The 24,944-nt window shown below is 47.1% G+C and overlaps 1 protein-coding gene across 2 annotated transcripts in view; it reads left to right on the top strand.

Moving 5' to 3' along the window:
• The window catches only part of ANKRD42 (ankyrin repeat domain 42), a 617,667-nt gene that overhangs the window by 36,538 nt on the left and 556,185 nt on the right, over positions 1-24,944 (top strand). For both annotated transcript variants that reach the window (XM_069639864.1, XM_069639863.1), the window contains exon 2: positions 22,386-22,546. In XM_069639864.1, coding sequence (XP_069495965.1) covers positions 22,386-22,546 — 161 coding nt within the window. The remainder of the gene's footprint in view (positions 1-22,385; positions 22,547-24,944) is intronic.

The raw sequence follows: 24,944 nt of genomic DNA, 5'->3' as shown, positions 1-24,944 counted from the left end.
GTACAGCTATGCTACCAATATTATTGCTGTACCCAAACCTAACACACCCCCATCCCCAGCTGCAACAGGTGTTACGTCAGGTGATATTAGCAAAATTGCGCACAAGCAGAATAAAGTACAACGCAGCACATACTCAGATAATAAAGGTATTGACAATTATATACAAGATTCAGCACACGTCTCAAACAACATATGGTATCAACACATGACCCGCATTGGTAAGCAGACAACAGAAGACAGCTGCTACGTTTGCTCATTAATACCATACGGCATGAGCGCTTCTCGAACATTTGTTGCCACAGAAATAGACGAAAAAACAGCACGGTGCATAATATACTTGGCACTGTTCCAAATGAAAGGAAGATTTCAAGGAACAGTGGTGCATATGACGTGGAAAACACGAGACTCATACCCATACGAAAACAACTTCCTCAAGACTTATTTGAGTTACCACAAGAGCAGTTTACATGCTGAAGCATTTAGATACATAACAAGTGGTCCTGCAAAAGGAGAAACAAAGAAAGTAACACTGCAGTACTTATCATGTGATTGGTACGCCACTGAAGTCCCTGGTAAATTAGGATGCTGGGAGAGGCCACTGGTGACGATAACGGGGAAAGTATACTTGGACAACAAATGGGAGATAGGAGTGGTTGGCAGCAACATGGTAACAAAAACTATTTCAACTATCGATGCGCACAATCACAGATGTTGGACAACTTGGATCAAATACGTGCCCATGCTCAAATGGATAGAAACGGATGAAGACCCGATAACAATACTGCCGTTGACTGCGCCTAAAGTATGCTACCAACATAAAGGAGAGGTGGACGTAGGATATAACACCAATTGTGGAAGCGTGATGGAGTTACCTGAGGGGGGAGCAGGAACAGCAGTGATAATGGACCATTACTGGACCTGTGGAGAAAAGGCATATCACACGCTGCCCCCTCTGTGGAATGGTGTATGCACGATGGTGCACGTCAATGGACCATCGCTAGTGGTACCCCAGAAGCATGTGAATGTGCCAAACTTTCCCAAAATGGATGAAGGGGACAAGAGAAATAAGAGATCTGCACCGCCTCAGGGGGAGCCAGGAAACAGGACCAACGGCAATGATACTGTCCTAAACAGACGGAAAAGACAAGGGGAACCTCTGACAGGAAATTACCTATGGGGAAGGTTGGAAACGGCACTCACTTCGATTCCGCCAGAACACAGACTATTCAGCAGAGCAGCAATGTTCTTCTCCTCAATAATACATCCAGGACTGCAGGCTTACGCAAACGCAAAATGGCTCCAGATAACTAGATGGGAACTCATGATGACCATCAATTCTACAGTAAACGGATTCAACGCAATAAAAGAAGAGCTGCGAGCAATAAGGATGGTAGCACTGCAGAACAGATATGTATTGGACCTCCTCACTGCCATGGAAGGAGGAGTTTGCGCAAAGATAGGACAATCGTGCTGCACATTCATTCCTGCCAATGATGCTGACAAAGGTACATTGACAGAAGCAGTTTCACAACTGGCCCAGTTACACTCCAAAATGGTGGATGAAAGTAAGGGTGTGAAAAAGGATGAGAGCTGGTTTTCGCTATTATGGTCTTGGATGCCATCTTGGCTGTCAGATGGACTGAAAATTATAGTTGGCTGTATTATTTTGGCTGGAGCTACCCTGATCATAATAAGATTTTGGAAAGCCCGGAAGGCACGCACCACTGACGAGTTGCTTGAAATGGTCGGTATGCACCCACTGATGCCAGCAGATGATGGCCAACACACAGGCATAATAATACAAGAGAGAGAGAAATTGCGCAACCAGATCATCACCAATCATCTGGACCCACCATCGGTGAAGGTCGAGAACCCAAGAAACCCCAGGAGTTACATAGGGAAATGGGTATACTGTACTCCTGGAGGAGCCTGTGAGTATATGTATTGGTCATTTGAAGATCATGTTAACCATTATGGACATTTAGGAGGAATAACTAAAGTGTGGAGAGTAAGAGGAGATAACGAAAAGGATATGTTTGTGGTCGACAAGTCGACCAGAGGGGGGACTGAAGTGGGAAAATGGAAAAACTGACTCCCCTCTTTCCCCTCTCGCGCCTGGCCTAAAGGTTCACGGCCCAAGCACCCGCCACGAGAAGAGTTTGCCCATCTACCAGACGACCAGATACCCTGGTACAGGAACATACGGATGTGTCCATCTGCCTGCCCAGCAGCCCGCCCTGCCCATGCCGATGCCTGCGGCATGGATCAACTGGACTAAAACTATACGTCATTAGAGATGCCATGACGACCTAGCCAACGGATAGCACACCTGTGCCAACATACACACTGGACACTCCCGCACCAGTCTACATGAAGAATATACTCGGTGCTATGACGTAGGCGACAGACATACTCACGGACGTGCATCTTTATTATTTTCCACATAGGCTTTCAAAAATGCAGAAACGCAAGACGCACCATGAACTCATCTAAAGAGCTTGCTTGCGCTTCTCCTACACTTAGGTGCCGTAATGAGAATTATAACAAAGACACGATACTGGTCATAAGACAATATGAGACTATAACCTAAAGCGCCTGTGCACCAGACCTTTCCACCTATATACTAGGCCTAAGTAGGCCGCAAGCAAGAGCTCTCGTGGACGATTAACAGAACAAGAGTCAGGTTGCTGATCCTACAGAATGAGCCTGGGGAAAGCAGACAGCCAAGGTCGTAATGTTGCAAACCCACAATCCAAAAGCAGACCATCAAGGGCAGGATGTTGCAACCTCGCACGCCGCGCACCAACATCAAAGTCGCACCTGCAATTAAACCAGGCACACAGTGGAAAAACAATATTAATTGTGCAGAATTCTGCCTCAAACACGGTCCCATCCCACGTGACCAAGCCGAACCTGACGAGATGCCAAACCCAGGAGGAAGGAGGCGTCTGGATCCCTCGTTACAAGACACCGGCAGATACACTTGAAAGGATCAATGGACATCTGCAACGGTGGGAGTAGTCGGCCGTCCAGCTCATGAATAAGTCTTCACATTGTCTGCATGTACCAATAGTGAAACATTGTTGCAAATTGCAGGTACACCGAGAGCTGGGAACAGCGATGGTCCCAGGCTGGGAAGCTCACGGGCGCACCAATCAGAACATGGGGCTCTTATCACTGACGCCATTAACATCAACCAATCATTAGGAGTCTTCATGTAACAATTCTCATGTATCTAATTGTAGGGACAACCCAGATATATCACCTGACTAACCCTCGGCCACTCATATTATTCTCTATACGTATGCTATACTAACCCTACCACTCGAGCAACCAATTAAGAGTGGCGATAGGTTCTTTGTTAATTTTCTAAAGTGACGCAGGTAGCGCGTCATACTACAGTAAAAAGCAGAGTCACATTGCTTCTTGTGTGTGTCTCATACTCTATCTCCTTTGGGATATACGGGAGGAGTTGGGGCCTCCCTGCCCGGAGGTCTGTGGACGGCCCGGCCGACCCCGGCAGAATTTCCCCCGACAGGAGCAAATGTCAAAAATTGAAAGGCCTAGACTAAAAGAAAATGAATGCCAAATTCTTACAACTAATTGCAGAAAGAGTGTGGGATAGGGTTTTCAATGAAGAAAGAAGTGTTTACAAATAATAAGTCAGGAAGTGATTGCCAGGGGTGTCCCTTCCCCACGCTTTGAGCACTAGACAAAGTGGATCTCCTGAGCACAGCACACTCGAGACGACAGTTCTGTTCCAACTTTCAGGTTCTCCGATGGTTAAGTCTATTTTCAATAAAATCTCTTGCCATGAGGGCCTGATGTATTCAACCAACAAACAAAAAGTTCCTTTACACACATACAGTGGGTTTTGGCTTCACCCCTAGGCCCCCCTTTTCCAGGGCAGACCCCTCACGAATCATATTCCACAAAACACATAAATAGTACTTTTCTCACTGGATTTTGGGTGTTGACTTTTCACCCCTGGATCTCCCTTGGCCGTGCTTGGACCCAACTGACAAGGGGGACAATTCACTTGCCCTGGTCTTCCAATACTTCTTGTATGTATAAATCTTAATGTCCTTTTAAACCGTTCTTCGGGCTTCACCCCGAAATGTCAGCTTCCCTCTGCCTGGTTCACTCTTGCCAAATTGTACATATACTCATTGCACCAAGCAGGACTTGTTTCCCTTAGCTTCATAATCATCTGTTGGTCAAAGACTTTTGACTGTTCAGAGGACTTTACAAGACCCCTGTATGACCACTTTGACCTCTTCCCGCCGCTTCCCAAGTGTTTCTAGTTACAGTATTTTCTACAATCTGGTAATCGCCCAGAATTTCCTGCCTGAACACCCACGTGGTGCCGGATTCCTCTGTTGCTGGTTTTCCCCCTCTTTTCTCACTAGTATCTTTAAACTTCACAAAAGTTGAAATTTAGCCATTGGCTATTTATCGTTCAACACAGTTCGGTTTCTTATCGGCTCTTTCCTTGATTCACCGGCTGTGATGAACTGCTTGCCTTTCTTCTCCTTCGAGTCAAGGTTGGTACCATAGAGACCTGCGTCTCTCCACAGCTTGGTTATCAGCAGAGGAGGGTCTTGTGTACCAAAGACATCTGCTGCAACACAATCTGGCTACTGTTTGCGGTCTTATGATTCCTTCTGTGGAGGATTCATGGGCCTTGGTCAGAAAGGACAAGGTCGTTTCTCTCCTTGTCACCCCCTTGGTATGCGCTGTCTTTTTCCTCCTCTTAAAATGCCGTGCTGAGTTAGCTCTCACGTCGTGCGGTCTGCCTAGCTTGTCTTCTGCTCTTGTGCTCCACCTTTTATCCCTGTGGGGAAAGGAAAGTGCCGTCAGGTGTGTGAGGTTTTTGTCAATTGCCTTAATTTGCCTGACCCTTGGTTTGGGACATGTCAGGTACACCGTTTTCAAACCAGTCAGTTGTTTTTCACTGTATGGCAAGGTTGTTGTGTTGGAAAAGGAAGGTGGTAGATGTTCAGAGTATCCTACAGGATATAGAGAGGAAGAGGTGTTGTATTGGTTTATAACCCTTGTGCTAGAGGGGTCTGTGGTGATGTCGGAAGGGTCTTTTTTGTAGGGTTTGTGAAATGAGTAAGAGGGTTTGTGGGAATTGTGGTTGTTGGTCACATTCGACTGGGAGTTCGGAAATGATAATCAAAGGGATGGGATCGGTAGGGTTTATGAAACAAACGAGGATAGCCGGAACCATGAATTGAACAGAGGGGATTGTGGGAACTGTAGTGTTTGGTCATGGTAGATGGGTGTTCGGGAATGAATTGTAAGATCGGCATGAAGAAGAATGATTGGGAATGTCTGAGTAGAAGATAGGATAGCAGGGATTCCTGGAGTTGTGGTTTTTGATGGGTTTACCAGATGCAAAGGGCTTGTTGGATTCTAGTAAGGGAGATGGATTGGGCAGAAGATGGGTAGATGTAGAGCAGCCTATAAAAGCCACAGGGACTTTGTCCTCCTCACCTTTTCCCCCGGTATAAAACAGCATCTCACCTTGGATATTTCCCCAAGCATAACTCTGGGCTCCCCTACCCAGGTGATCCTCCCTTGCTCGTCCACCCCAATGGTTGGGATCTGAGAGTGCCAGCCTGTCCCTGTCCACCTGAATAAGGGATTCTCGAGGTCTACTTGGGAAACTACCCTCAGGTTTTCTACAGTACCTATCATGGCTCTTCACCCTTCTCCCTCCCTGTTCCAGCGTTACTTGCGCAAGCTCTGCCTCTGTCCTTCAAAGTGCTCTTTCTAACTCTCTCTCTACACACTGTTCTCTGTCTCCATAACTAATGGGTTGTGCTTCGCATTCGCTGCTTGGGCCTGTGGGACGTTTTCTTAGGTGGCGAGAGTTCTCTGTCACAGAGCTGCAAGGGGCATATACTCCAAATTAGTATAACCTGCGTCTGCTTGCAAGGAGGAAACATCCATGTGGTGGTGGCAGGGCTCTGGGGGTTGTAGGGCATCACAGGATTAGCAGGGTTCACACAAGGTGTTGGAGTAACACAGGGTGCTGGGGTTGCAGTCTCTCATCCCTTAGGGTAATTGGAAACATCTTGTAAATCCTCAACCATCCTCCAAAGCTCGAGAATGCCCTGCCTATTCTTCACTTCCTCCCTTTATGCTTCATAGCTTAATATGTGTACATATGACCCAACAAGTCCTTGTTATTTGTTGCACTTCGGGCCAAGGTTTATAGATCCCTCCTCTCATATCAGCGATCCACCCGCAATGCTACTCAACTAACTTTTCACGGAAGCACAGTACACATATATTCAAGTGTGTTAGTGATACTCCTAGTTTCTTCTGGTTATGCACTCATAACTTTTAGTTTCCCTTAACACCAGTCGAGCAGCACCGTTCTACCTGACCCTCCCAAGACTGCGCACACTCCCTGTTCACACTCCCCTTTCTTCTCACCCCACACACCACACACTTGCTACACCACACCTCTCTTCACACAACTCAACAAGCACCACTCCACACTACAACAATTTCATAAACACTGTAAACCACAATTCAATAAAACACAATTATATAAACAATGGTTTGAACCCTTCCGCAGCCTCCTCCTTTGAGATGAGAAAATTTACGTCCTTACGGCTCCTTATGCTGGGTGAAGGGGTCCCAGGCCCGCCATACAATGGACCTACACAACAAAATCACACTTATTTACACAATGGTTTAGACCCTTCCTTTTTCCTGTTGCCTCGGGATGAGGGAATTTCCCCTCCTCACACTCCCTTTTACTGTGTGGAGAATCCCAGGTCCTTCATATACTGGGCCTCTACTCTACTTGCAGCGCTGCTTTTCCCCCGTAATGGAGGAGATCCTGTTTCCTCTCTCCTTTTTTTTTCTCAACTGTGATGTCACCTTTGCTCTCGATGGAGGAGATCCCTGTGGCCACCTCTGGTCTTTTACAATCCACACACTCAAAATCAACTCACTCCACGCACACTCTCCTCTGGTTGTTTTCTCCTGCAAAGGAGCACTTATATCAATGCATTCTCTCGAGCGCCTCTGATACAGGTCCCCGTCAATTCACCTGCACAGCTGGGCACAGCACCCTGCTCCAAGGAGTAGGCAGGCCTTCTGGCAACACGGCACCTGCAAACCTATTCAAGTTATGCACGGGGAACTGGTCACCGCAGACAGGTGCCGCAAACTAGAATGCATGGCTGGGACACCCCTGACCTTGCATGGGATCACGTCTAGGTCACCAATGTTTTAGAGAGACGTGACCCAAAACCCGTACAATAAAAAAGAATCCAAAAGGGGCAAACGACTGCTGCACCTCTTTTCAAGGGAAAACAAGGTTTATTATACGCAAAAGTCTCAGACGGTCATGTAGAGCCAACCTGACGCAAAGCTTGTCATGCCCCAAGAAGTTACAGGTTATATAGCAGAAAAGTGCACATTTTCATGCATGGGTTACACAAGTCATCCCACCACCCTCATTGTCTACCCCCTATATAACATGCTAATACCCCCCTATAGTCCCTGAACCAATTGCCCACACCCTAGCTAACCCATTCCCCTATGCACGCGGCCCACTACATCGCCACTACTAAATGCTAATACATCATTGGCTAACGGGTATATTGATACACTAATAAATCTTGACCATCATGTGATGTGCGCCTCCCCACCCCCGACCCGGGCATGTTCAAAGTAAGTGTCGCACACAAGCTGCATCCTCGACCTTGCACTGAATTTACTGGCATCACCTCTGCTCCACCAATCCTAAAAATCACTGAATGTTCCAGACACAGTTCTGCCTCCAAATTATTAAATTGGGCATTAAAAATCAAAATGTGTAACAGAAATTGGTAAAGTGCCTCTTTGAGGATATGTCAGTGTTAGGCAGAAACCTGTGCAGTTCCCTTGGGGAACACTGCAAAAGATTTAAGACTACAGGTAGAGCAGTAAACCCCTTTGGTAGCAGTCCGCACCACCCAGATTTACCTGGTAGCTGTGGCTGAGCAGTCAGACTTCTCTCAAGAAGAGTTAGGCAGTATGCAAAGTATACACAATATGTACCAAAACACAATAGTACAAGCAAACACTGACCAGAGCTTGGTTTCAAAAGTATATAGTTATTTATTTAAAATACACATAAGTTAAAAACACTTTAGCAAAATATAGTAAAAACACTTCAAACACAGTTATAATGAGAGCAGTTCCAACCCTTACTCCTATCTAGACAACTCTAAGTTAACACCACATAATTAAAACAGAGGTGAGCGCTTAACGTTAGATGACACTCTAGTAGGTTCAAGAAAGGGGTAAAAAGAAACAGGAATGGGTTAAACACGCCACCCTAAGGTCCAGAACCTTTGCAATAGACTCACAGAAGCACAAAGTCACAGGTGAGCAAAAGTCACTAGGCAGGGCCCACTCTTAGAGTAGCCGGAGCGAAAATGTGCCCAAGATCACACTGCTATTAGGGATTCAAAGTCTTGCAGAGAGTTAGAAAGAGTGTAGAGTGGCTTAGAAAGTTTAGCCAGGGTGTCCCAGGCACTCCCAGGTTCGAAAGCCGGGGGCTAAATCTACCCCGTACAGTCGGTAGCAAGGGAAGCCAGGCGGAACACGGTACCTTAAGCGAAAAGGGTCCTCCAGCGGTGGCAGTTGTTCCAGGCAGTGGCAGCAAGGCTCGACGTCGGTCAGGGAAGAAGAAGTTCTCGCTGAAGAGTAGAAGAAGAGGGTCGTTGCACTGCCCGGGAAGAAACCAGCCGCGGAGTCCTCCGGTTAAAGGGTTGTACCGACTTTCGTGGTTTGGGGTAAAAGTGGTGGGGTTCCGGTTGCCGGGGTGCTTGGCACTGGCAAGGCGGCCACGAGATACCTCGAGAAGCGGAAAGAAGGCGAAAACTGGTTGTCCCCACCAGTCAAGGGAAGGAGCCACTCCGTTAAGAGTTCTCCTCGGTCGTCGGGAAAAGTGGTGAGACGGTTCAGCAGGGCTCCACCGGGTGGTGTCGTCGAAGCAGGTCGGCTCAGTTCTTCCCTCGTCGGATTCTTGGTCCTGTGGCGACTTCTGAAGTTCCAGTCCCCAAAGCCCTGCTTTTATGCAGCAAACCCCCATTCACCCAGCCTAGCTGTCACTCAAACATGCTAAGTGGTGAGCCGGGCGGTTCACCACTTGGGCCAATCAGGACGGAGTGCGACTTGAGTTACCAAGGTAACTCAGTCCAGGGTGCCTAAATCCCCCTCCACCCCTCCTAAGTACCCCAGACAGAGTGGCACCACTTTGGAGGGCTTCTGTGGAGAAGCCCGCCAAAAGTGGAACAAAGGGCTCCACTTTGGGTCAGAGTTACAGAGGCGAACACCAACGCCATTTTAGAATCAAGTTTTGGCAAAAAGTCCCAACCGGAGTTATAAAAATAAATATATAAACCGGTGGTATGTTTAAGGCTACCGTAAATAAATAATTAAATGTGTTAGCCTAAAACAATGGGAAATCCCATAGGAAAATATTCGCGGTCGAATATAAAACGTAGTTTCCACTGCCACCAGCCAAAACTCGATCAGGGGGGACGGAGACGTGCCCCCTCGACTAACAGACCCTGGGGCAATCGAATTGCCCCAGCCAGTACGTCCACAATATGATGGTTTGTACTGGTTCTGTTCAGGATTCAAGACTAGCAAAGTCTTTGGTGACTTTACATGCCCTGGGAGACAGTAGTCAGTCCCAGGGTATGGAGTCTATGTTGGGGAGTCCCTAGGACACCCCTGGGTCACGGCACAGAGGGTGCTGTGTAACCCACATCACAAAAATACATGAGGCCCTATGGAGTAAAAGACCCCATAGCCCATTCAACACAAGGTTTGTCCAAGATAACACAGTTCAACATGTCTAAGAGTGAGGGTAAAAGAGTCTCACTCTTGGCAGGAGAAAAAATTAAACCCCAGAAATCCAGCAAAGCTGCTGGGGGACTCACTAGGGAGGGAAATTCAGCCTAAACAGAGAATTCTCCCTAACACTCGCCCCCCCCAGACTAAGGGACAGGAGGATTTAATCCACTCCTGGATGAACCTCATACCTCTAGTCGATGATATACATCCTAGAGAGTCCATCAGCATTTTGATGGTGACACCTTGACCTATGTTCAATGGAGAACTCAAAGGTTTTCTTTTGCAAGCTAACGGACCTACAGACCCTTTGAGGAACATCAGTCTTTTTGTTATAGGGGATCTGGTTGACCAGTCCCTCAGAAGTTGGTACAACTTCTGAACCTATGTTAGGCTTTTTCAAGGGGTCCTTATAAAGGATTCCCTTAGATCTAGAGGGGCCTCCAAGGTTCCTCACCACCTCTCTTGTGGGAGCAGGTTGGGTCTTAGGCCTCTTGGTTGGAGGGGTTGGGGTTAGGCAATGTACCTGCTTCCCCTTCCTCTTAGATCTACCCTTACCTATTTTAGGAGTTTCCCCCCTAATATTAGGATTTGAGTTGGGGTCTTCAGTAGAAGGTCCAACAGTCTGAAGGTTTTTGGCCTTAGACTTTTCTTTTCTGGTTTTCCACCAGCACTGAGAATTACCAGTTCTCTCAGGTCCAGATAGGGGCCTAGTTGGTCTATCCACCTCTTCCTCAGAAGTAGGGTGAGTCAGAGACTCTGAGACTAGGGGAACAAGGATGGAGCTTGGTTGGGGCTCCCATGTTCCTAGCATACTATCCTGAAAGGTGCCTGGGTCAGAGGTCAACTTACTAAACCCAAGGCTTGTAGTGGGGTTCTCAGTAGAGGGTCCCACAGGCTTAGAAGGGTCCTTCAAGGTAGCCTTTCTAGCCAATTTGGTTAAGTTCTGCTTCTCCATACTGGGAGGCCTGGGGGTATGTGACACTACTCCTAGAGTTCTTAGGTCATTCCCCAACAGGACCTTCCCAGGTACCTCAGTCTGAACACTGACAGGGATCCTCACTGTCATGTTGTTACACTGAATGAGGGCTGGTAGAATAGGAACCATTTGGACAGGGCCTCCAGACATCTTAGTGGGACCTTTGGGTGCTTTGGCCACATCCTCAGGTTGAAAGAAGCTTTCATCCACTACTGTTCTGCTGGCCCCAGTGTCTCTCCTGGCAGGAGTATCCTGGCCATTGACAAGAACACTGTCCACATAATACACCTTAGAGTTAACAGGTAGGGAGTTATACACAACCCTATTCTGGGGACTAACCAGACCCATAGGCTCTAAGTTTACAGTTGCTTGAAGACCCAAGGGTTCTTCAGCAAAGAGTTCAAAGTGGGCACTAGCCATCTGTACTTCATCCTCAGGAGTGAAGGCTAAGGAGACTGTGCTGATCCCTGCAGGTTTACCCTTGCACTTGGGATCTCCTTTGATATGGTCAGTACCCTGACAGACATAGCATTGTCCAAATGCTCTCTGGAAGGGTGGCTTGTTCTGACCTCCTTCTGGCTTGTGGCCAGAAGGTACAGTAGCCTGACTAGGTTTCCCATGTGGCTTACCCTGGTTATTTTGTGGTTTGGGGCCCTCTTTGGGATAGGAATTATTAGAATTCTCTTTGGAGTCCTTTTTAGACTGTTTCTCCCCATCCTTCTTCTGAGTTACCCCAGAATCCTTGTGAGTGGCCCTGTTGGCAACCCACAAGTCAGCAGCCTTAGCTAGTTTCCTGGAATCCAATTCCCCGGAATCAGCCAAGTGTTGTCTGAGCTCAGGAGAGCAGGCATCATAAATAGTCTCCAACATAAACAAATTCTTCATACCTTCATAAGTGTTCACCTTGTAACCCTTAATCCATCCCTCTAAGTTTTTCAAACATTCACTCACCCAGGTAGCCCAAGGGGTACCATCATGCTTTTTGAGGTTCCTAAACCTCTTAAGATACTGGGAAGGGGTCTTCCCAAACCTAGCTATCAAAGCTAGTTTCACACATTCATAGTCCTTCCTATCCTCCTCCCCCATCTCCATTACCACATCAGTTGCAACAGGGGGAAGCCTAGAGAACAACCAGGTGAGTAAGTCATTTCCTGTGATGTTCTGGAGCCCATGATTATATTCAAACAGAGACAACCAATCCAACACATCCAACTTAGGCTCATACATACCAACCAATTCTTTAGGCATCCGGGGTCTTTTAGGACTGGAACTTCTAGAGGAGCCAGAGAGAGAAACATTCTCAACAGATAATTTCTTCATTTCTAAGTCATACTTGAGCTCCATTTCCCTTAGCCTTAGTTCTTTGTCAGTTTGAGCATTAAGTTTCTTATACTCCAATTCTAGCTTCATTTTCTCCAGCTCAAAGTACTGAGGACTAAATGTGGGACCGGGTAAAGGTCCAGTAGGCACAGCAGGTAGAGCAGGCAGAGGCCTAGGGGGGATAGTTACAACAGCCTCACCCTCCTCTTCTGACTCTTCCTCAGAATCATCAACATTTTGCTCCATGTTAACTTCAACACTGTCATCTACAGTTGCTGGAGTGGTAGGTTCCTCTGAACCATCACCCAGACTTTGGTTAGCTAACAATCTTTCAATCAGCTCCATTTTTTTGCCCTTAGTCAGGAGATCCTTATGTTTACAGAGCACTCTTAAACAATCAGCAGTTTTGGCTGCAAGGGACTCTTGACTATAGCTTTCTATAACTGACATGTTAGAGGTTTTACTTTTTCAGTGCTAAGCTTTGTGGTTAGTTGCACTAAGGTATCTAAAGCACAATAAAATGTATACTCAATACAAATCCCACCGCTGTACACCAGTGTTAGGCAGAAACCTGTGCAGTTCCCTTGGGGAACACTGCAAAAGATTTAAGACTACAGGTAGAGCAGTAAACCCCTTTGGTAGCAGTCCGCACCACCCAGATTTACCTGGTAGCTGTGGCTGAGCAGTCAGACTTCTCTCAAGAAGAGTTAGGCAGTATGCAAAGTATACACAATATGTACCAAAACACAATAGTACAAGCAAACACTGACCAGAGCTTGGTTTCAAAAGTATATAGTTATTTATTTAAAATACACATAAGTTAAAAACACTTTAGCAAAATATAGTAAAAACACTTCAAACACAGTTATAATGAGAGCAGTTCCAACCCTTACTCCTATCTAGACAACTCTAAGTTAACACCACATAATTAAAACAGAGGTGAGCGCTTAACGTTAGATGACACTCTAGTAGGTTCAAGAAAGGGGTAAAAAGAAACAGGAATGGGTTAAACACGCCACCCTAAGGTCCAGAACCTTTGCAATAGACTCACAGAAGCACAAAGTCACAGGTGAGCAAAAGTCACTAGGCAGGGCCCACTCTTAGAGTAGCCGGAGCGAAAATGTGCCCAAGATCACACTGCTATTAGGGATTCAAAGTCTTGCAGAGAGTTAGAAAGAGTGTAGAGTGGCTTAGAAAGTTTAGCCAGGGTGTCCCAGGCACTCCCAGGTTCGAAAGCCGGGGGCTAAATCTACCCCGTACAGTCGGTAGCAAGGGAAGCCAGGCGGAACACGGTACCTTAAGCGAAAAGGGTCCTCCAGCGGTGGCAGTTGTTCCAGGCAGTGGCAGCAAGGCTCGACGTCGGTCAGGGAAGAAGAAGTTCTCGCTGAAGAGTAGAAGAAGAGGGTCGTTGCACTGCCCGGGAAGAAACCAGCCGCGGAGTCCTCCGGTTAAAGGGTTGTACCGACTTTCGTGGTTTGGGGTAAAAGTGGTGGGGTTCCGGTTGCCGGGGTGCTTGGCACTGGCAAGGCGGCCACGAGATACCTCGAGAAGCGGAAAGAAGGCGAAAACTGGTTGTCCCCACCAGTCAAGGGAAGGAGCCACTCCGTTAAGAGTTCTCCTCGGTCGTCGGGAAAAGTGGTGAGACGGTTCAGCAGGGCTCCACCGGGTGGTGTCGTCGAAGCAGGTCGGCTCAGTTCTTCCCTCGTCGGATTCTTGGTCCTGTGGCGACTTCTGAAGTTCCAGTCCCCAAAGCCCTGCTTTTATGCAGCAAACCCCCATTCACCCAGCCTAGCTGTCACTCAAACATGCTAAGTGGTGAGCCGGGCGGTTCACCACTTGGGCCAATCAGGACGGAGTGCGACTTGAGTTACCAAGGTAACTCAGTCCAGGGTGCCTAAATCCCCCTCCACCCCTCCTAAGTACCCCAGACAGAGTGGCACCACTTTGGAGGGCTTCTGTGGAGAAGCCCGCCAAAAGTGGAACAAAGGGCTCCACTTTGGGTCAGAGTTACAGAGGCGAACACCAACGCCATTTTAGAATCAAGTTTTGGCAAAAAGTCCCAACCGGAGTTATAAAAATAAATATATAAACCGGTGGTATGTTTAAGGCTACCGTAAATAAATAATTAAATGTGTTAGCCTAAAACAATGGGAAATCCCATAGGAAAATATTCGCGGTCGAATATAAAACGTAGTTTCCACTGCCACCAGCCAAAACTCGATCAGGGGGGACGGAGACGTGCCCCCTCGACTAACAGACCCTGGGGCAATCGAATTGCCCCAGCCAGTACGTCCACAATATGATGGTTTGTACTGGTTCTGTTCAGGATTCAAGACTAGCAAAGTCTTTGGTGACTTTACATGCCCTGGGAGACAGTAGTCAGTCCCAGGGTATGGAGTCTATGTTGGGGAGTCCCTAGGACACCCCTGGGTCACGGCACAGAGGGTGCTGTGTAACCCACATCACAAAAATACATGAGGCCCTATGGAGTAAAAGACCCCATAGCCCATTCAACACAAGGTTTGTCCAAGATAACACAGTTCAACATGTCTAAGAGTGAGGGTAAAAGAGTCTCACTCTTGGCAGGAGAAAAAATTAAACCCCAGAAATCCAGCAAAGCTGCTGGGGGACTCACTAGGGAGGGAAATTCAGCCTAAACAGAGAATTCTCCCTAACACTCAGCTCAGGCACAAACAAAGGATAATCGTTTTCTGAAAACCATTCAACTAGGGGGGAGAGTAACTGAGATTCTGTCAAACGTTGACTCAGACATTGATACCCTGATATATAATCCTGTAGAATCTAAGCGAAAAATCAAAAAGGCGATTGGATTCAAACCATTAAGCAAATGAGCGCTTTAAAGCTGTCTGTCTCCCGGTCGCCCTTTGATAAATCCAGTTCCTCACTACCCACCTATTTCAGATGGTCATCAGATCCAAATGTGAGGGCGGACTTTCTCAGACTAAGGTTGAATATACTGCCAACTATGGAAATTCTGCATGTGAGAGACAGGCTAACCTTTCCGTCGGATATCTGTCAGGGCTGTGAATTGGAGTCTAAGCATACAATCAAACATGTGATGATTGATTGTCCGGGAACTCGGGCCTTGAGAGTCATGAGACTAAGAAGATTTGTCCATAATATCGACACGTTGCAATCGCTCACATTCTGGGAAAGACTTGTTTCAGGTAACAAAGTGTTCCTGACGACAGAAGTGGTACATATTGTGAGGGCCCTAAATCGCACGACAAAAAGGGACAGCTGAGTAGATAATTAGAAGGTGGTGGAGCATGATCTAGGTTTTACCTTTTGCTGAAGATAAGGAAATGTACTTGATAGCTGGTTTGCAGGGAACATAGTATAGTTCACTGATGAGTTATACAAATCATCGTATTTTCTTTTCTCTTCCCTTTTTATTATTTTTCTCCTTCTACCTTTTCATGCACAGTTGGTAATTTTATTGTAATTATGCTGTATGTTGTTTTATCTTTTATGATTGCTTGTACATAGTGCTGAATGTGTAAAAAGTCAAATGGCTTTGGCTAAATGCATAATAAATAAATAAAGTGCCAGTTTTTAGGCCCAAAGGCTAGCATAACTGTGTTGGTCTAGTCAATATAGTTTGTTTGCTTCCTTACTTAGGAAGGTCAAGATTGTGTGAGTCAGCAGTGTGCTCCAGGCCCTGCTTCTTTATGGTCCACAGAGTCATAGCCTTTGGTAAAATTTCAAGAACTCCTTCCAACTGTCGGAAACCGGTTGTTTTGAAAGGCTAAGTTCCACCAATGTTTCCTTGTTATCCAATCCAATACTAACAGATAATGATGTCATGTGTCTAATCAGTAGCACTAGAAGAACTGGCTATCTTGCTGGTTTACATTTGAAAGGAATCCATGCTTGTTATTATCGGTTGCTTACATATGAACTGCCATAATTGAACAAGATGGGCCTATGCCCAATGGTGCAAGATGACAATGTTGTTCCTAATAAACCATTTTTGGTTATCAGGCTGCCCTAATTAAGCGTTCACACTTGGTTGGTCTGTTTATATGACCATGTCCTTTTTGTTTACATCAACATATTTGGATACAGATATGTGCAAACTTAGGTGTCTAAGTCTGGGTAGTTAACTCCGCCCTTGTCCTTGGGTCTTACTAAGGTGTCATAGGCAATTCTATGGGATTTTCCCACACAGAGGTAGCGGAGAAGGGTCCGCTTGAGCTCTAGGAGGAAGGGCTTTGGTATCTGGGTTGGGAGCATTTGGAATAAGTATAGAAATTTGGGGAGGACCACCATCTTTATGGAATTAAGGCGTGCCATCCATGAGAGGCCGATTTTGCCAAGCGCTCAAGGTCTCGTCTGATCGCTGACCAAGGAGGGGGGTAATTCACCTTGAAGAGGTCCGCCAGGTCTGTTGGTATTTGAATCCCCAGGTGACAAAATCCCCCGGGTTGTTTACAAAATGGGAGATCTTCAACATATCGCTTCTCTGAGTCCTTGAGTGGCCTGCTGGGAACATGACTGATTTGCCTAGGTTTACTCTATAACCTGCGAGGGCCCCATATTACTCTAGGCTATGTAGTACCTCAGGGACTGATTGGGACGGGTTAGAAAGATATAATAGGACATCATCGGCAAAGAGGGTAACTTTATGGTTGGTATCTCCCATTTTAATGCCCTGGATCTTATTGTTTCCTCTGATGGCTACGGCCCAGGGTTCCATCACTGGCGCGTATATGAGGGGGGATAGCGGGCACCCCTGCCTTGTACCCCTGCCCAGTGGAAGGGCTTCAGACTCGCTTCCATTAACGTCCACTTTTGCAGAGGGGTGAGAGTACAGAGCCGAAATCCATCCTCGCCATTTAGGTCCCATCCCCAGGGATGACATGACCCCCTCCATAAAGGCCCAGCTCACCCTATCGAACGCCTTCTCCGCAACTAGGGACAGGAGAAGAGCACCTTCCGTTCTGACTCCTCTTGAGCTCAAAATATGCAGGGTTTTACGCATGCTATCGGCCCCCTGTCTGTCCAACACAAAGCCGACCTGATCGGGGTGGATTAGTCTGGGAAGGCATTTTTCTAGGAGTGTTTCCAGGATCCTAGTAAAGATCTTTGCGTCCGTGTTCAAAAGTGAGATGGGTCTGTACAAACCGCACTCCACCGGATCTTTGCCTGGCTTAGGAATCACTGCGATCATGGCCTGTAGGAATGTTGGTGGGATGGTTTCTGAGGTTCTGATTTGATGAGTTTGGTCAGCGGTTTTATTAGTACCGATTGGTATTGTTTGTAAAAATCAGCTGTGTAGCCGTCTCCCCCCGGTGTCTTGTCTATCTTCAGTTTTTTGATAGCCCCCTCCAACTCTTCCTCCATTATGTCCCTCTCCAGGGCCTCCCTCTCGGGGTCTGTAAGCCTGGGCAGAGGATGGTCTTCAAGATATCTCTGAATATCTTCTGATGATTCGTCCTTTTGTTTGGTATAAAGCTCTTTGTAAAAACTTGCAAAAGATTCAGCTATATATTTAGTTGATGTCTGGATGTTGCCTGTGCCATCTTTAACCCGCTCTATCCGCCTAGCAGCTCTGCTTCCCCTCAACCTATGGGTCAAGAGAGTTCCCACCCTATCCCCCCTCTCGTAATATCGCTGTTTTGTGTACCTCATTTTCTTTACCACTTCACCCATTACGAGTGTGTGCAGGGCCTGTCTCTTGTCTCTCATTTCACCCAGGAGTTTTTCTCAGTCTACGTTGCCACTAGTGAGCTGTGCCCTCATGTTCTGTAATTCCCCGCGGAGTTTAGATTCTACTAGCGCCCTCTCCCTTTTCTTACTGGCGCCTTCTGCGATAAGGAGACCCCTGAACGTGGCCTTTGCCGCCTCCCAGACAGTGGCCATTGGGACCTCCCCTGTGTCATTAATTTAAAAAAAGGCTTCCGTTTCCTTCTTTAGGAATTCCCTAAACACTTGGTCCCTCATTACAGTGTCGTTACAGTGCCACCTGTAGGACTTTGGGGCGTCCTGCAGTCGCCAGTCCATGGTTAGAAGTTCATGGTCTGACCAAGTCACTGATTCAACTGTGGGGCTACCGACCTCTCTGCCTCCCTCTTCCGATATCAAAAGTAGATCAATTCTGGTATATGTTTGATGAGGAGGGGAGAAGAACGTGTAGCCCCCCGGGGTCTGCCAGCATTTCCTCCATACATCCACCCAGTCGTATTCCCGTAACAGGTCCCTCATAGCTAGGTTATCTTTTGTGGGGGCTTTCGGCCCTACCCCCTTGGCAGACCACCAGTCCAGTCGGGGGTCGGCGATAAGATTGAAATCCCCACCCAAAATCTTAGCGCCTTCTGCCCATTCATCCATGACTCTAAGGACCTTACGAATAAACTTAATTTGACCAACATTGGGCGCGTACAAGGTAGTAAATGTGACACGCATACCCTGGGACCAGCCCTTGATCCCCAGCAATCTACCCCCAAAGCCCCTTTTGGTTTCAATGTCAGTAAGGTACAATGATTTGCCCAGGATGATACCTACCCCCTCCTTCTTTGAGGATTTGTGTGAGGCCCAGAAATTGATACCTAGTTCTTTTCCCTTTATCGTTGATTCTGCCCCCCTCCTGTAGTGAGTTTCTTGTAGGAAAAGGACTGTCAGTTTGTGTTTACGGAACATGTTGCTAGTGAGGGACCGCTTGGTTTGTGAGTTTAGGCCCTTAACATTGAGCGAACCAATCCGTCCCTCAGCCATAATCATTATTGTCCTTGCCCCTTAAAGTTTCCATGGGTTCACCCCACATCATTCGCGTGTTTGAGCCCCAGTCCCATGGTGTGGTGTCCCTGTTTCCCTTGACCCTCACCTCTCCCTTCCCCTGATCCCCATTTCACTTACCCGTTTCGTGAGGCGTTCGTCTCTGTCGCCCAACATACGTCAGGGTTGGTAAGACGAACCACCAGGGCTGCTACCCAGGCCCCGGGATGATGAACAATATGGAACACATCCTCTGTTACTTTTACTAAAGGACTTTTTCCCCCAAAAACTTCAGTTAGGATTCAGGCCTCCATCTAGGGTCCCCAATTCGGTTCTCCCCACCCCCCTTCATCAGCAGACTGGGTTGCATCCCATATATTGCAAGCCCCATCATACATTAACTTTCGGAACAAGGCCAGGGGGGGTGCACCCCAACCTCAGGGGCCAAGCCCATAGAGCCTCCAGAGAGGGCAATCCCTCTCCGATGAACCCCGCGCCGGGCTCCCGGCTTTCTGTAACAAAACCCGAACTTGAACCTAGCCAACAGTGGCTGCTTCAACAGTTAACATACGGTTGCCCCTAGCCCGGGGGGGGGCCCTGAGCGCCATGCAAACAATTGCGCTGTGAAAATGGTCATCGACTTTCTTCACCATTCCCCCAGCCCCTCCTCACGATCCCGCTGGCCCACCATGGCCTGCAGAGGGGTGTCTGGTTTTCTGAAATTTTCGCGTGCCTTTCACTTTGTTTTCCCTGGTTTGTGCCAGGGCCCCGCGGAGTCCGGGTTGGGTCCCTGTCTGTCCCAGATTGTGTCCCGAGGTTTCTGGTGGGGTTCCAACCAGCTCATCAGTAGCCCTCAGGATGTCTTCTTCCGTCACAAGTTGGTGACTCTCCCCTTGCCATTCGAACGCCAGATAGAATGGGTGACCCCAGCGGTATCTGATTCCCTTTTCCTGCAGCCATCTGGTGATTTCTCCACACTTTTTCCGCATTTGCAGCGTGAGAGCGGACAGGTACTGATAGATTGCCACCCTGGAGTTGTCATATTGTATGTCCCTTAGAGTCCTTGCACTATCCAGTATTCTCTCCTTGTCCCTATAATAGTGGAACCGTGCCAGGACCGAGCGTCGGCCCCTACCACCTCCACCAGCTCAATGGACCCTGTCGATCAGGACGGTCACCCCAGAGTCCGTCCCCAGTACAATCCTGAAAATTTCCTGTACCTTACTCTCAAGGCCGGCCTGGGTTTCGCCTTCTGTCTCGGTCAAGCCAAAAATCTGCAAGTTGCTTCTCCGTTCCCGATTTTCCATATCGTCCACCTTGAGACGAAGTTCATTCTCCCGTCTCTGTATCTCCCTGAACTTCATCTCCATCTGTGTCTCCAAAAGGTCCGTGGATGCCTGATTGTTCTCCACCCCCTCCATTCGGTCCTCAAGTGTGGAGACTTTGGCGGTGAGGTCAGCTAACTTGGCCCCCATATCCGCTCTCATGCCCCTGATTTCGTCCAAGATCGTTTGGATGTTGTTCTGCATAGTGTTCATATCAGGGGGCAATGTGGAAGAGGCGCTGGTATCCATTGTTGACTCCTCAGGTGCGTATTGGAATTTTGCTAGGGCTGTTTTCCAACTCATGGGGTGTTATCACCCTCTCTTGTAGTGTGCTGGAGGGGGCCCGGGCGCGCTCCCGCGTCGGCCCAGGCCTACACAAAGTCTTTTGCCGGCTCTGTGACGCAGAGGGGCTCGTGAGGATCTGGTGTCGGGCCGGAGGAGGGAGGGAGAAGGGGGCCCAGGCCGGCGCGATTAGTCGCCGGAAGGGAGGGGGGGACACAGCGACACCCCGTCGGTGCCTGGATGTCCGATGCCCGGATCCTTCGCCGGCCGTCCCGCGATGTGGTCGCCGCTCACTCATATGGACCCACCTCTGAGGCCGCGCGGATCGCAGGGATCAGGGTGTCCACCATCTAAGTCCTCGAGGGGCTCCCTGGATCCCCGCCAAGGCCGCTGGAAGCTCCCCGGAGTCCGAGGTGAAATCGCTGGCTGCGGCTTGGGGATCACCCGCTGTAAGGCGGTGCACTGTGTCCTCGATTTGTTTGTGGCCTCGGCCTGGTAGAGGGGGGAGAGTCGCGGCCGCTCCGAGTCCAATATCTCCAGTTCTGGTGCACCCTCAGAGTTCGGGAGGGTGTCGCTGGGATCCTTAAAAGTTCCTGTGGCTATTTCTCCAGGTTTGAGGAGGATAGTGTTCCTTTTTCTTTTGTTACCACGCTGTTATCCCGGGGCCATGCGGGGAGCAGATAGTTCAGGCAGCCATCTTGCCCGCGCCCCCTGGTGGCCTCAGGGCATCATTTTTTAATGCAATATATATTTACATACTTACCTAATACTTAAGCATGAAACCTTTTTTTTAATTTCTAAAATGTACCTGTGGATTGTGACGCTCCGTCCTGTCTGGTCTCCTTAGCTCTGTGGCTCTTCTTATCAGCCGAGGTACAAGCAGGAATCAGGGAGGCAAGCTGATTGACACTTCCCTAACTAAGCCTTGTCTCCAGCATTGTTAAGAGGTTCACTAGAGATCGGTTATCCCCACTATCTAATATGATACTCTGCCCATAGGATTCATTGACCAATGTTATTTTACCTTTCTATCCTACAGAAGGTTTCCCTCACCTGTGTAATGCAAAGAATATGGATGATGGCATTAGGCACCAACATTGATGTTTGAAAATCTATTTTTTAGTCATTTTTATTTCATATACTTGTACAACTATACAATGAGACTTATTATGGGTTTGCCGGTATCCTGGTGGTGAACCTGACCGGATACTGGCAAATGGAATTACGGTTGCCAGCACTCGGTCAGACGGTATTACTACTGGATTCTGAGCATTGGGTGACAGTGTAAATACCCATTCATGGAGTCCCATAGGACTCCATAGAGGATTTTCTGGTATTATAGGTACTGATATTACCAGTGCCTGTAATACCAGTGATTTCTGCCAGCAAGGCGCCGTAATTACCTCCAGCTCTTAGCTGGAGGTAATTCTGGCCCCTCACTGGCAAACTTGTAGTTGGCCGGTGTGGAAACCTGCCGGTATACGTTAATACCGGCATGTTAATTCTGCACCGGCCAATTTGTATGAGGCCCAATGTGTCACATAGAAGCCAAAGTGAAAAACAATGTATTGCAACCCTATTGCAACCCTATGACATAATCTAAAAGCCACAGTTGTAAATATCTATTTCCTCAAGCACCTCTAGAAAATGATGACAACGCATAGCTAGCGATGCCTGCATAGCATTAATGGGCACTATTTCACAATGATTTACCCAGTCTTGCCCTGTGGCCTAGCACGAATAAGAGCAGCTCAGGATTATAGTTACTTGTTTGTTTTATGTTTTTATTAGTTTTGTGATATGTTTCTCCAGAAAAGGGAATTCATTTGAACCTGTAAATCGAGTATTGTTTTTTTTTTATCTCACAGGCAAGAAACTGAAGTCTTATAATAGCATTCATGAAGCAGTGAGAGCAGGGGATGTAGAGCAACTTGCTGCCATTGTGAAAAGTGGAGCCAATGTAAATGAGATTGATCCAATTCATAAATTCACACCTTTACACTGGGCTGCCCATTCTGGAAGTCTGGAGGTAAGGATCCATTTAGAATTGTACACAATGATGACAAGACCACTGAAGATGGATACAGTTTCTGCTACAATGTATTTTGTATGTATTTTCTTGTTCCTACAAAGTGTTGAATGCATTTGAATAATCAATAAGAATTGCAGCACACAATCATCAAACTATTTACTAGAAAAGGTTGGCCAATAATCAGTATTTGGTGCCTGTTGTCAGAGACAGATGTTTTACAACTGAACAATAACTACATTATTGTAACTTTGTCCTTTACTACAGGATATACATTAAATATACTGAAGATGATTTGTAATAAAGCATCTGTTTATGATACATCCCATGGGACCCTGATACTTGTCTGTTTTTATGGGTTTACCAACATGTTTAAGTTTTTGTACATACATTACTCTGTTCATGTTTTAAAAATCCTTTTACTGGTTGATTAGCATGTTGTCCAGTTTTGGGGCAAAGGGCATCCAATGTTAGCATTTTTTTAACCTCTAAATTTATACATCTTTATATATAAAGCTGAATGTATGTATGTGTGTATGTTTGTCCGGCTGTACAAATCCACACCGTTGAACCCACTGCTACTAAATTCTGCATGGATTCCTCATTTGTCTGGGAAGATTGCAGTCTGTTTGGATGCAAAGAATTCACTCCGTAGACACCCTCATTTACTGATGCTAACCCCGATTCATCAATGTGGTAGTCCGGACACGAGGGACAAACCTTTTCAAGGATGTACAGTTTCTAAAAAATGTGCACCACAACAAACTTCACCACGGCAGGGTGAGGCAACAGGTGAGGAGAGAGCACAGAAGGTCTCAGTATGCAGCAGTACTCCAACTCTTGCCTCCCTCCAACATCTGCTCTGGAGTATGTCAGCGAGCCACATGTGCCCATTCGCAGTGAAGTTTACTTCAGGGTGCAAAGCACATCAAGCAATAAGCTAATCGAAACAGCGACCTATAGGATCATTGATTTTCAACAATTGATGAGTGTTATCACGTCTGTATACAGAACCCGTTTGTTGAACGGGTATTTTTGCTAGTTTTCCATAAAGCACATCTCATTCATAGGAACGAAATACATTTAGCAATGCAAAAGTCACCAATGTATCATTCACAACAATAAATGTTAGCATTTTGTAAAGGTATCTGAAATATGAATTTTCTCATAGCTAAAACATTTGTATTTCTAAATAGATTAAGTTGTTCCATGTAAGATACATTGTCATGCCTATTCCAGTTATGTTTTCGTCACTAGAGTTGACTAACAAATGGGGAAGTAATATTTAATTTTTACTCTTAACGGGAAGGCTCATTTTACACTTCCTTGATTACAGTAATTGTCATTGACATTTGTCCAAAAAAAGTACTGTGTGCCAGAATATGGGACTCTTTGTGTTGGCAAGTAGTCTCCAACTCCTGTATTTCTCATTTCCCCATTGGCAATAGGCCAAATTGCAAATTAGCAGCAGGTCTTTAGCCAGACCCAACATTTTCCATTATTTTGAGGAGTCTCAGGGCGTCCTCACTTCTTCCCCCAATGTATCCTCCCCCCAGGTGCCAGGAAAAGGCAGTCTCTATTTGATCCTGACCCTGGAGGTAGATATATGAGGAAGGAGTACGTGGGTGGAGGAGACTTGGGGAGAGGAGATGAGGTACCCCTAGATGAGACATGGCATCCCCCTCAATTGCCCATACCTTTGTGGCCTATTGTAGGTCGTCAGACCCCTATTTACCCATTGGCATTCACTCTTACACACACCACTTTGATACTGGGGTGAGGAAGAGTCAACAAAAACAGAAAAAAAAACTCTCGAACCAACAATGTGCGGTCTAGTAGTCTGAAACCAAATCAGGTAGGCAGGATGTTTAAATACTCGCGATGCAAGAAGAAGGCGGATGATGTCGACTATGGCTGTGGACACGGAAGAACCAAACCTTCCTGAGAAGCCGTGCAGAGGAAAGAGCGAGTGCCAGTTTGGTGGCGTGAGGAGGCTCACCGACAAGATCCGTGGCAAGAAAGCATCAGGCTGGGATGCCAAAAGCAAAGGAGAGGCTATGGGGCATTCACAGGTGCGAGCAAGCTGAACAAGGCTTACTGAAGCTCTTACCTGAGACGCTGGGAGAAGTGGACACTGCGAAAACTAGAGGAAGCCAAAGGGAAGTGAAAGCAAAGCAGACTTCACCGGAGCCGTAGCTACAGTCCACCACAAGAGAAACCAAAGGTGCCAGAAGAGAATGGGGAGTCCTGTGAAGTGGGAAAGCGATGCGGGGGCATATTGTAGGTGGCCCGTATAAAGAAATAGTAGAAAGTGGATAAGCCGTAACCTGGCAGGGAAAGAAACCAGGTTAACTTGGGAGAGCCATATCCCGATAAGCTGAAGCCAAGTAAATGTAAA

This window comes from Ambystoma mexicanum, chromosome 7q, assembly GCF_040938575.1.
Source record: "Ambystoma mexicanum isolate Mex_15411 chromosome 7q, UKY_AmexF1_1, whole genome shotgun sequence".
NCBI lineage: Eukaryota > Metazoa > Chordata > Amphibia > Caudata > Ambystomatidae > Ambystoma > Ambystoma mexicanum.
The sequence above is the reverse complement of the archived record's forward strand: the minus strand, read 5'-3'. Positions and strand labels throughout refer to the sequence as shown.